Source organism: Alosa sapidissima, chromosome 19 (assembly GCF_018492685.1).
Source record: "Alosa sapidissima isolate fAloSap1 chromosome 19, fAloSap1.pri, whole genome shotgun sequence".
NCBI classification, from domain to species: Eukaryota; Metazoa; Chordata; class Actinopteri; order Clupeiformes; family Clupeidae; genus Alosa; species Alosa sapidissima.
The window spans coordinates 23,130,602-23,141,642 of NC_055975.1; the positions used below are offsets into that span (position 1 = coordinate 23,130,602).

The window sequence follows — 11,041 nt, forward strand, 5'->3', positions numbered from 1 at the left end:
ACCAGCATTTACAGTACAGTAAAACGAGCCTGACAGGCTTAAGCCCTTCCCTCTCTCTATGTCTCTCTTTCTCTCTCTGTCTCTCTCTCTCTCTCTGTCTGTGTCTCTCTCTCTGTCTCTCTCTCTCTCTCTCTCTCTCTCTCTCTCTCTCCCTCTCCTACTGTGTCTGTCAAGCGGCCGGCTGTCCTGCTGATAGATGGTGGCTGGCTAAAATTCGGCCAGTGCGTGTCGTGCGGTGAGGTGAAGGATGTCTGGGAGGACGCTGCTGAGGGCCCAGCTGAGATCCACATGGCGGCTCTTTTCACGTTAGCCTGAGGAACTAGCATGATGCGGCACACACGGGCAGCAAGAGCTCTCTCTCTATATGAACCACACCCTGGGCTAACACACCCACACACACACACACACACACACACACACACACACACACACACACACACACACACACACACACACACTGCACACACACACACACACACACACACACACACACACTGCACACACACACACACACACACACACACACACACACACACACAAATACTGTATTTGCTCACAAATACATACACACACACCAGCGCTCTGTTTCTCTCTCATACACACTGAGTATACAAACTCCAAGGGTGGAGAGAGAGTAAAGAGTTTTGGTTGTCAGTCATTTGCTTCCAGCCCTGTTGTTACATGTATTAAGATTTAGAAAGAACCATTTCAGCACAGCACAGCAAGTTACACAAAGGCCAAATGATGTAAACTTGGGTAAGCCCCATCTGCAAGGGGGGAGATCACATTAGCACTTCAGCTGCACTGACAGAAAAATGCGATGCTAGAAATGTCGAGGCAGCAGTAGAGGCACAAAGCATTAGTGATCAAAACTTCAAACCGGAGCTGCTGAAAAACAATGCATCATAGTTACAGCACAGATGTGATAGACTGACATTTAGCAAGAAAGGGAATGTTTAGTTGCGATTTGTCTTTTCCTGTCTTGCCAGACATGTCCTAAACAGTGAATCATGAGTGGCGTGTGAGTGTGTGTATTAACCGCGTGGTTGTGTATTAACCCCCTCTGCTCAGGATTAAAGGCTCCTTCTCTATGTTCTCTGTGCACATGGCGCACTGTCACACAGACGGAGGAGGACCAGTCACAGCAGACACCAGACACACCATACACACACACACCATAAACACACACACACACACACACACACACACACAGAGTGAGAGAGAGAGACATTCGCACACACACAGACATGCGCACACACATACCCACACACACGCGCGCGCACACATACCCCCACACACACACACATACCCACACACACACACATACCCACGCACACACAGACAAACACACACACGCACACACACACACAGACACACACACACACACACACACACACGTACAGCTGTGTGTGAAGCTCCTGTCAGACAGCAGGCTGCAGTCAGCGTCAGGCTGCTGCTTTAACTACCTTAACTGCTCTAACTGCTTCCGCTCCTCGCAACAGTGAAATGTGGCAGACCTGATGGCGGTGTGATGGTGCGATTGTGTGGTGTTGTAGCCTGTCGCCATCCCATGGCTTTAGACAGACACTTCTCCAGACAGACAGAAGGAAAATTCCGGAAGTTGATTTTTTTTTCCCCCCAGGTAGCCGTGCTATGTCATTATTGTATTTGGTGAGGCTTTTTTGAGACAGCAGGGGTCCTGCTTGAAGGTAATGGGGTAGGGATGTCTCTCGCCTTATCTGTTCATTACTTCCTTTCTTCTGTCTTGCTCTCTCTTCCGTCTGTCCATGTTATCACCTCTCCTATATCTCCCCTTCTCTCTTTCTCTACTCTCTCTCTCTTCTCCACTTCTCTCTTTCTCTACTCTCTCTCTCTTCTCCCCTTCTCTCTCTCTTTCTCTACTCTCTCTCTCTCTCTCTTCTCCCCTTCTCTCACTATTTCTCTACTCTCTCTCTCTTCTCCCCTTCTCTCACTCTTTCTCTCTCTCTCTTCTCCCCTTCTCTCTGTCTCTCTACTCTCTCTCTCTTTCTCTACTCTCTCTCTCTTCTCCCCTTCTCTCTCTCTTTCTCTACTCTCTCTCTTCTCCCCTTCTCTCACTATTTCTCTACTCTCTCTCTCTTCTCCCCTTCTCTCTCTCTTTCTCTACTCTCTCTCTCTTTCTCTACTCTCTCTCTCTTCTCCCCTTCTCTCACTATTTCTCTACTCTCTCTCTCTTCTCCCCTTCTCTCTCTTTCTCTACTCTCTCTTTCTCTACTCTCTCTCTCTTCTCCCCTTCTCTCTCTCTCTTTCTCTACTCTCTCTCTGTTCTCCCCTTCTCTCACTATTTCTCTACTCTCTCTCTCTTCTCCCCTTCTCTCACAATTTCTCTACTCTCTCTCTCTTCTCCCCTTCTCTCTCTTTCTCTACTCTCTCTCTCTCTTCTCCCCTTCTCTCTCTCTCTTTCTCTACTCTCTCTCTCTTCTCCCCTTCTCTCTCTCTCTTTCTCTACTCTCTCTCTCTCTTCTCCCCTTCTCTCTCTCTCTTTCTCTACTCTCTCTTCTCCCCTCTTTCTTTATATCTCTCTTCAAACCTCTACTGTCTCCCCTCTTCCACTTTCCACTCCACAAGCACCATACGTCTCTCCCTCTCTCTCTCTCTCTCTCTCTCTCTCTCTCCCTCTCTCCACTCCTCTCTATCCCTCTCTCCCTGCTGGTGTGCTCAGAGGTGCAGGGATGGGGTTAGTTTGCTGATACAGTGCTCTTTCTGGCCTCTGATGTGGCAGTAATTGAGTGTAATTTGGTTTCCTGCAGTAAACCTAATGGAGTGGATAGAGAAATAGAACGAGGGAATAGGAGAGGGAGAGAGAGAAAGACAGGATGAGAGTGATAGAGGAAAAGTGTCAGGTAAGAGAGGAAAAACAGCAGCAGACGAGAGAGAGAAAGGGAGAGAGAGAGAGAGAGAGAGAGAGAGGGTGGGGGAAAAGCTGAAGTAAAGGGTTTCAGGGGCAAAGCGCTCAAGTGTCAAACAAAACACAGCTGACACATTCAAAGGGTCCCCGCCGAGCATGGCCTCAACACAGACACAGTAAAACACACTCTCTCTCTCACACACGGACATAGACACACAGACACACATACAAACACACTCACACATACACATAGACACACACAACTGCCATTTTTCCAGCAGACTGCAGGCTAAAACCTGTCAACCTGTCCCTGTGCAGTTCAACCCCTGCAAACATACACGCACAAACTAAACACTCACACACTATTTAATACTAATATTCTGCTTAAATAACTATCACCTCACAAATAATTTAACATAATCTAATAGATTTCCAAAGCTCCCTAAACATGGTAAGAATCATGGAAGAATTGTTTCTGTACATCTTTTGCTGTTAGTTAGCATGTAGTTAATATGTAATTACATATTTATTACAATGTATTCACACAATGTCATGAACCAATGCTGTAGGAGTGCACATACATCAAGATCTGATGTACCTGCAGGATAGAGTAAAGAGTGAATGAGGAGGAGAGAGGAGAAGAGGACAGGAGGTGAGGAGAGAGGACAGAAGAGGAGGGGAGAGGAGGTGAGGCGAGAGGACAGAAGAGGAGGTGGAGGTGGAGGTGGAGCTGCATCTGTTCTGCATATGGGCCCCAGTACCAGCTCCAGTGAATTAGTTCTCACACATGTGCACATACTGCTGAGTCCAAAACGTAACATACACACACACACACACACACACTCACAGAGAGCGAGAGAGAGAGAGTGAGAGAGAAAATGGCTTATCCACCTCCAACACCCTCATCATTAGTTCATTTGTATGCATGAGAGAGAGACATAAACACAGCCAGAGAGAGAAAGAGAAAGGGAGAGAGAGAAAGAGAGAGGGATGAGTGAAAGCTGGCTGTCGATCCACCAAGCGTTCTGCTCTGCTAACAATGTCTGTTCTCTCATTATCAGCTCTCTTCACCCCATCCTTCTATCCATCTTTCTCTCTTTCTCCCTCTCTCTCCCCCTCCCCTTCTCTCTCAGGTCTTTTTAGTTTTCTATCTGTCCTTATTCATTCCCCTCACCTGCTCTCTTTTATTCTCCCTAGCTGCTCTTCTCTCCTCATCTCTCTCTATCCCTCTATCCCTGCATTTTGTGTCCGCCTCCATCACTGTCACACTATCACTTCCTTTTTTCTGTCATACTAGTTTCATTCTTGTCTGCTCCCCTCTCTTTCTGGTTCTAATTGCTCTCTCTCTCTCTCTGTTTCATGCCATCCTTCTCTGCTATCATTTTCTTTCATCCATCTCTCTCTCCTCCCTGCTCTACTCTCTCTCTCTCCATTTCTCTCTCTCCATTTCTCTCTCTCCCACCTGGTTTCTGTTCTCTCCCTACTTTCTCTTCCATCAGGCACTTTCATCCCTCCATCTCTTTGTCCTCTCTGACCTCCTCTGTCTCTCTCTCTCTCTCTCTCTCTCTCTCTCTTTCTCTCTCTTCATCTCTGTCTGGCTGTGGCCGCTAGTCGTTAGCCGCTCTCAGGGCGAGATGTGACATTTGCCGCGCTATGGGGAAGTGGCAGCATGCAACGGCTATTGATTTGTTTCCCCACAATAATTTGGTGTTGCCATGAGCGAGCGACTTCAATTAGCATCAATATGATGACACACACACACTCACTTTCTCTCTGTCTCTTACACAAACAAACACACACACACACACACACACACACACACACACGCCTAAGTGGACGAGTAGACAGATAGACAGATGGACACACATATACACATATGAATTAAATTCAATGGATAAGCCACATATTGGCTGATATACAGACATACATACAGGCAGGCTCTCTCTCTGTCACACACACACACACACACACACAGTGCCCTGAAGTGTACCTGCAGTTTACACCCATGGGCAATGAACTGATCCTCGCTGTTTGCCTCCTGCATAAAAAATGACAGACGGCACTTCCTCTTCTATAGGCCTCTATTCTCATCGCATATGACCAGCAGCTGTCCATCTGTAATTGGCGATCCTTTGTTCCACTTCAGAGCTGACGCTAACGTCCTCCATTGCGCGTCTTAATTAGCCAACGGTGACCAGGCAACGGGCGTGTGATTTCCCCCCTCTTCTGCCGCGTGTGCCATATGGTGATGGTGTGATTGAGGTTTACCACTTGATGAGTTTGCGGAGGACTGAACTTCAGAGACGAGAGAGAATATTTTCAATAGATGAAAGCCCGAGCTCATTACTGCCGGGGAGAGAAATAGTCATATTAAAAAGAAGATTTGAAACATTAAGTATCCCATGTGTTCGAGGAAGGGCTGTTTCTATTTCAGGACCATTTCAACTCACACAACAAATAAATACCAGCATCCCAATGGGGTATGCTGTTGTGTGTGTGTATGTGTGTTTTGGGGGGGGGGGGTGCTTTGTTGATAATTTTTCTAAGCATTACAACGTGCCACTAAATAGCAAATCTACACCACGAAAATTCCCATCAGACCATCGATCACCTCATTCTGTCTTCTGCTGCAACTATTACACACACATTCCCAAGACAATTTGCTTCCTCTCGCTGTGATTCATACGTCCTCTGCACACTTAATTCACTGGAACGTCGTTCTATCGATTTCTGCCTGGCGCCGACGTTGGCGCTCCCCAGCCGCGGAGTCATCGTGGCCCGTCGGGTCGAGAGCGGAGCGGGGAACGGGGCAAATGAGCGAACGTGATTCATCCTCGTTCACGTCTTCACACTGTTTCTCCTTTAATTGGAGTGACTTTCATGCTGAAGTAATCAGGTCTGGAGGCACACGTTAGACAAATGAAAATGAATGCATTCTGGTTTATTAGCATTCACGCGTCTCCCAACTAGATGCCTGTTGCAAATTAAAAATACGTAAGTGTACCATCTGTATTCTCTCCAGCCCATCTCCATTTCCTAAAGTCAAGTAAAGTCAGTGGGATTTACTGTAACATACACACACTTTTTACCCAAATCCTATTTTCTATCCAAATAACAAAGCTTTACAAAACACACTTTGGGAAAAAAGTGTGTTTTGTAAAGCTTTGTTATTTGGATTGATGACAACTTCCTTTTTTGATGTTATGTTTTTCGCTAAAATGCATATACTGTACCCTAGTATTGCTTCTGTCAGTCTATATCCTGACTGTGGAAGACATTCCAGTCACAACTGAGAAAACAACCTTTCAGAAATTACACATTGTCAATTGTTTTATGGTTATGGTATTTGTCCTTTAAAAAGGCTGTACTATAAAAGGATATATGTTAAAATATACGTTCTTATGTTTCATAAGAAGGAATTAAGAACACTGTATTGTGATCTGAGTTGGCCACAGGAGGTCTCTGTATGGTAGTATAGGCTCTTTGCACATTCCAGTAACACTTGTCCAGTATTCTATTATTCCAAGTAAAGCATCTCACATCCTGTTCATAGCCCGGTTGCATCAGTTCCAGCTTACATCTTAAAACCAGAGCACCTGGGGCCTCACTTATTCAAATCAGAAACCATCCTACATTTGATCAAAGATCATTTCTGAAGGACTGTATGTGTGATTCAGAGAAAATGTGCACACAAAAAACCTGCATATAAATCACAAACGATTGTGAAATTGTGTACCGCTGAATAGTTTTAGGTCTCTGCCTTGTATATCCCCCTTTATTCAGACTGCTAATGAAAGAGTTGGAATTTAAAATACAGAAAAAATTCTATTGATATTTCTAAATTCTAAATTATATTTCAGGTAACGTTTCTTTTAGGGCATGTTTTTGGTAGGCAATAATAGTGTAAAAAGTGCAGTCCAGCCTATAGTTCGACAGTCATTCTTCATTAATTCTTCACATCAAGATTCAGGCTATTATTCTTCGCGATTCTTTTTTTAATGACCAGTGGCCTAAACATTATCCTTTATCATCACCTTTACCTTTAGCTGTCCTTATCTTCATCTTTTGCTTTATGCTCATCATGAATTCCGAGCCTCTGGCTCCATGAGTCCCATATGGAACTGAACTTGTGAACACAAAAACGTGAACACCTGTGAACACAAAAACGTGAACACCTGTGAACACAAAATACGGAACTGAACTAAACACCTGTGAACACCAAAAACTTCAAACACGAATTAAAGTGTTTTAGGTTAATAAACTGATACGGGTAAAAGTGTGTTCAAAGGGTAACTAACAACTTGGAGCTACAGCAGCAAGGCAGCAGCAGATCAGAGCCACTGGAAGCTGTATGTGTTACAACATCTGTTTCTGGAATGGAACCCAGGCCGATGGCTTCTCAGAGGTGATGCGTTGCTCCACCTTAGCCCACACACACTGTGTAAATATGCACATTCATGTGTATGTGGTATCAAACTGAAGATAGCGCGACTTATCCATTTCACAGCAACATGGATGGCTCAGGAAAGTAGTGTTTTTTATGTCTGAATAATTTGCGACAACCTGCACACCGGATGCGAAGTTCGTGGAGCTGTCAGTGTTGGAATTGTCCTAGCCCCCACCCCCCCTCCCTCACAGTGCCGCCGCATGCCCCACACACACACACACACAAATTTTATGCAAACTAGTAGCCTGCCATGTAGCCACACACCACACACCTACTTACATATTCACCCAAGTTGCCAGGTGACCCCATACACACATTTCCTCTGATATCTGCTAGTCACACACACACACTTATGTATATGCAAAGCAGCCGGATGGCATGTGGGTGCACACACTCTAACACACCTTCAAATATATATGCAAACCAGAAAGCGCGCATGAGGTATGAGAGGATATGGGCATCATTTTCTCTCTCTCTTTTCTCTCTCACACACACACACACACACACACACACACACACATGCTTTTAAGGTCATATAGATGGTTATTTATCATGGCGATTGGTGTGAACTGTTCTTTTAAATGGGATCAAAGTGTTATTATTCCTTCTCATGCTAATGCAGCATCATTGTCACACTGTCACAGCATAAGAACAGGAGACAAGAGAGAGACTGGGGAGCGGAAGGATTCATCTCCTGTGGGTAAAACCTTTAGAATAGAACACACAAGGTTTCACATGGCAGAAACAGAACAAAACCAAAGCACAACAGTACACCTCAAATTGAATATGTATAAGATCCAGCCATAAGGTAGAATATGAAAGCGCTATTGTGTGTGTTTCATATTCACAGACATATAACTGCTTACAGTCAGACCCTCAGTCATTTCACATAGTTTCAGAGTCAATGCCAATGCATGTACCTCTTCATATACAGGAGCTCCAAAAATGGAACTCCACTTCCCCCACAATTGTGGACGTCAGCATACGCCTGGATGTCACAGAGTTCAAGTCAGGCTGACCAAAGCGTGTGGAGGAACAGTGACAGCAGTCTGACATGTTTATATAAAACACTGTCAATCTAACTTGCGTTAACACATGAGGTAGGTAGAATAATCTGCATAGTGCCGTTCAACAGACGCGGGCAATCTATAAAGGGAAGTGAACATGGTGAGACATTGGTTGGTTGATGTCCTGAAAGTGACACAGAGCAATTGATGTAGACCTTGTTATATAATCAACCCATAAAAACAGGATCTAAATGAACAGTAACGGTTAAACTAACACGGCTTTGCTTGCGTCTCTCGTCCAATCAGAGCGGGCTATCTTGGCATTTGGGAATGGGACCGACCAGAAACATGAGCCCAACCAACCAGGCGCGACCGTCCTGGCAACCACCTCGGCAACCAACAGTCACAACCGTCGACAGACAACAGCCAGCACCACAACTGCCATCGCCATGGAAACAGAGCAGAACATCCTGAGCGCTCAGATTCCCACACAGGTGAGCAATCATGGGGGGAGAGAGAGAGAGAGAGAGGAAAGATGAAAGAATAGATGGAAGAAATAGAGAGTGCCTCTGTATTGATTTCCTGATTTGTTGTGGCATGTTTTGTTCCACATAAATCCCGCAATAGTTATGGCCATATTTTGTTCTGTTCCCCAACATGCATGAAGGCTCTTTGAATTTGCGAGACCCAGACAAGCGAGTAGAGGAGAACTCTGGGAGAAAAAGGAGAGAGAGAGAGGGATGGAGAGAGAGAGGGATGGAGAGAGAGAGAGAGAGGGGTGGATTGAGTGAGAGAAAATGAAAAGAGAGTGGTGTGAGCGCAGTGTTTTAACAATGGGGAATAATTAACAGGTTCTGTAGCGCCAGGGCTCCCATGGGGAGCTGAGCAGACTCCTGATGTGTGAATTACCCTGGGCTTATTCAGGCCAGAACCAGGGCTGTGCGTGAGAGAGAGAGAGAGAGAGAGAGAGAGAGAGAGAGAGAGAGAGAGAGAGAGTGTTTTTGAGAGGGAGGGAGAGAGAGAGAGAGAGAGAGAGAGAGAGAGTGTGTGTTTTTGAGAGGGAGAGAGAGTGAGAGAGAGAGTGTTTTTGAGAGGGAGAGAGAGTGAGAGAGGATATGTGAGTGTATTATGAAATGGAGTGTGTGTGTCTGCACGTGTTTCTGTGTGTGTGTGTGTAGTGAAGAGAAATAGTGGGAGAGGTAGAAAGAGAATGCAGGTAAGAGAGTTCATGTGAGTGGAAAAGAGAGAGAGAAAGTGAAAAGAGTGTCTGTATGTGTGTGGGTGTGTGTTTAAGAGAAGGCTGAGAATGTAAGTGTGTGTCTGTGTGTGTGTGTAAGAGACAGCTGTGAGTGTGTGTGTGTGTGTGTGTGTGTGTGTGTGTGTGTGTGTGTGTGTGTGTGTGTGTGTGTGTGTGTGTGTGAGTGTGTGTATGTGTGTGTGTGTGTGTGTGTGTGTGTGTGTGTGTGTGTGTGTGTGTGTGCCTGCCTGAGTGATGTATGACTGCAGTGATAGAGAGAGACGAGGAGGGAGATGGCCGAGTCGTGTGTTGGGAGCGAAAGGAGAAATTGGTTAAAAAGGAAGAGCCTGTGTGGCTCCTTTTAAATAGAATTTTCTAGCACTCGTTTTCTCCCTATCGCACTCTCTCTCTCTCTTCAATTCCACCTCTACGTTTATTTGTGTCTCCCTAGTGACTCTCCATCTCTTTCTCTCTTCCCTCTCTCCCTTCATCCCTCCCTCTCTCCCTCTGCCTATCCCTTTTTCTATCCCTTACCCCCCCTCTCTCTCTTCATCCCTCCCTCTCTCCCTCATTCCTTTCTGACCCTCTCTCTCTTATTCCATCTCCCTTCTTTTCCTATCTCTGTCCCTCCCTCCATCAATCCATGACTCTCTCCTTCCCTCTCCTTCTCTCTCTCAGTTGAACGAGAGGAACAGGTTGTGGGGAGACGACTCTTCACCTCCATCGCCAGGTCTCCCGGACAACGGCGCTGACTCCGCCCATGGCCCCCTCAGCACCTGGCCCCTCCCCCTCCTTCTGCTACTGCTGTGGCTGCACTGAGGCATCATGGGATAGGAGCACAGTACGAAGCAGTGGACTTGGGAAGAGCATGGGACAACTGCAGTGTGTGTGTGTGTGTGTGTGTGTGTGTGTGTGTGTGTGTGTGTGTGTGTGTGTGCGTGCGTGCGTGCGTGTGTGTGTGGGTGTGTGCGCGCGTGTGTGTGTGTGTGTGTGTGTGTGTGTGTGTGTGTGTGTGTGTGTGTGTGTGTGTTTTCTCTGTCACCTTCTTTGTTTGTGAACTTTTGCCTTTTCATCAACCCCTCCGAGTGAAGAACGTAACGAAAGACAGATATAGAGACTACAAGAGAGAGAGAGAGATATAGAGGACTACAAGAGAGAGAGAGAGACAGATATAGAGGACTACAAGAGAGAGAGAGAGAGAGAAATGGTGATGATCTGAGGAACTGAAATATGGACTAATGCCCCAAACAGAGATTTCTTCAAACCTGAACTTTCACCCTCTATCATTGAATCAAACTATCATTGGAGCACACACACACACACACATACACACTCACATACAGACACCCACACACACACACCCGACACATAGACATGTATGTATACAAAGCCATCCAGTGGGATCACACAGTTATACATTACCGTCAGCATTGGTGTATATATTTGTGTGTAAGTATATGTGT

General features: G+C 45.8%; 1 protein-coding gene across 1 annotated transcript in view; it reads left to right on the top strand.

Moving 5' to 3' along the window:
• Positions 1-10,505, top strand: part of gfra4a (GDNF family receptor alpha 4a) — a 123,176-nt gene extending 112,671 nt beyond the window's left edge. Inside the window, exons 7-8 of the mRNA XM_042072466.1 lie at positions 8,648-8,835; positions 10,257-10,505. Coding sequence (XP_041928400.1) covers positions 8,648-8,835; positions 10,257-10,397 — 329 coding nt within the window. The 3' untranslated portion in view covers positions 10,398-10,505. The remainder of the gene's footprint in view (positions 1-8,647; positions 8,836-10,256) is intronic.
• The last annotated feature ends 536 nt before the right edge of the window (positions 10,506-11,041 follow it).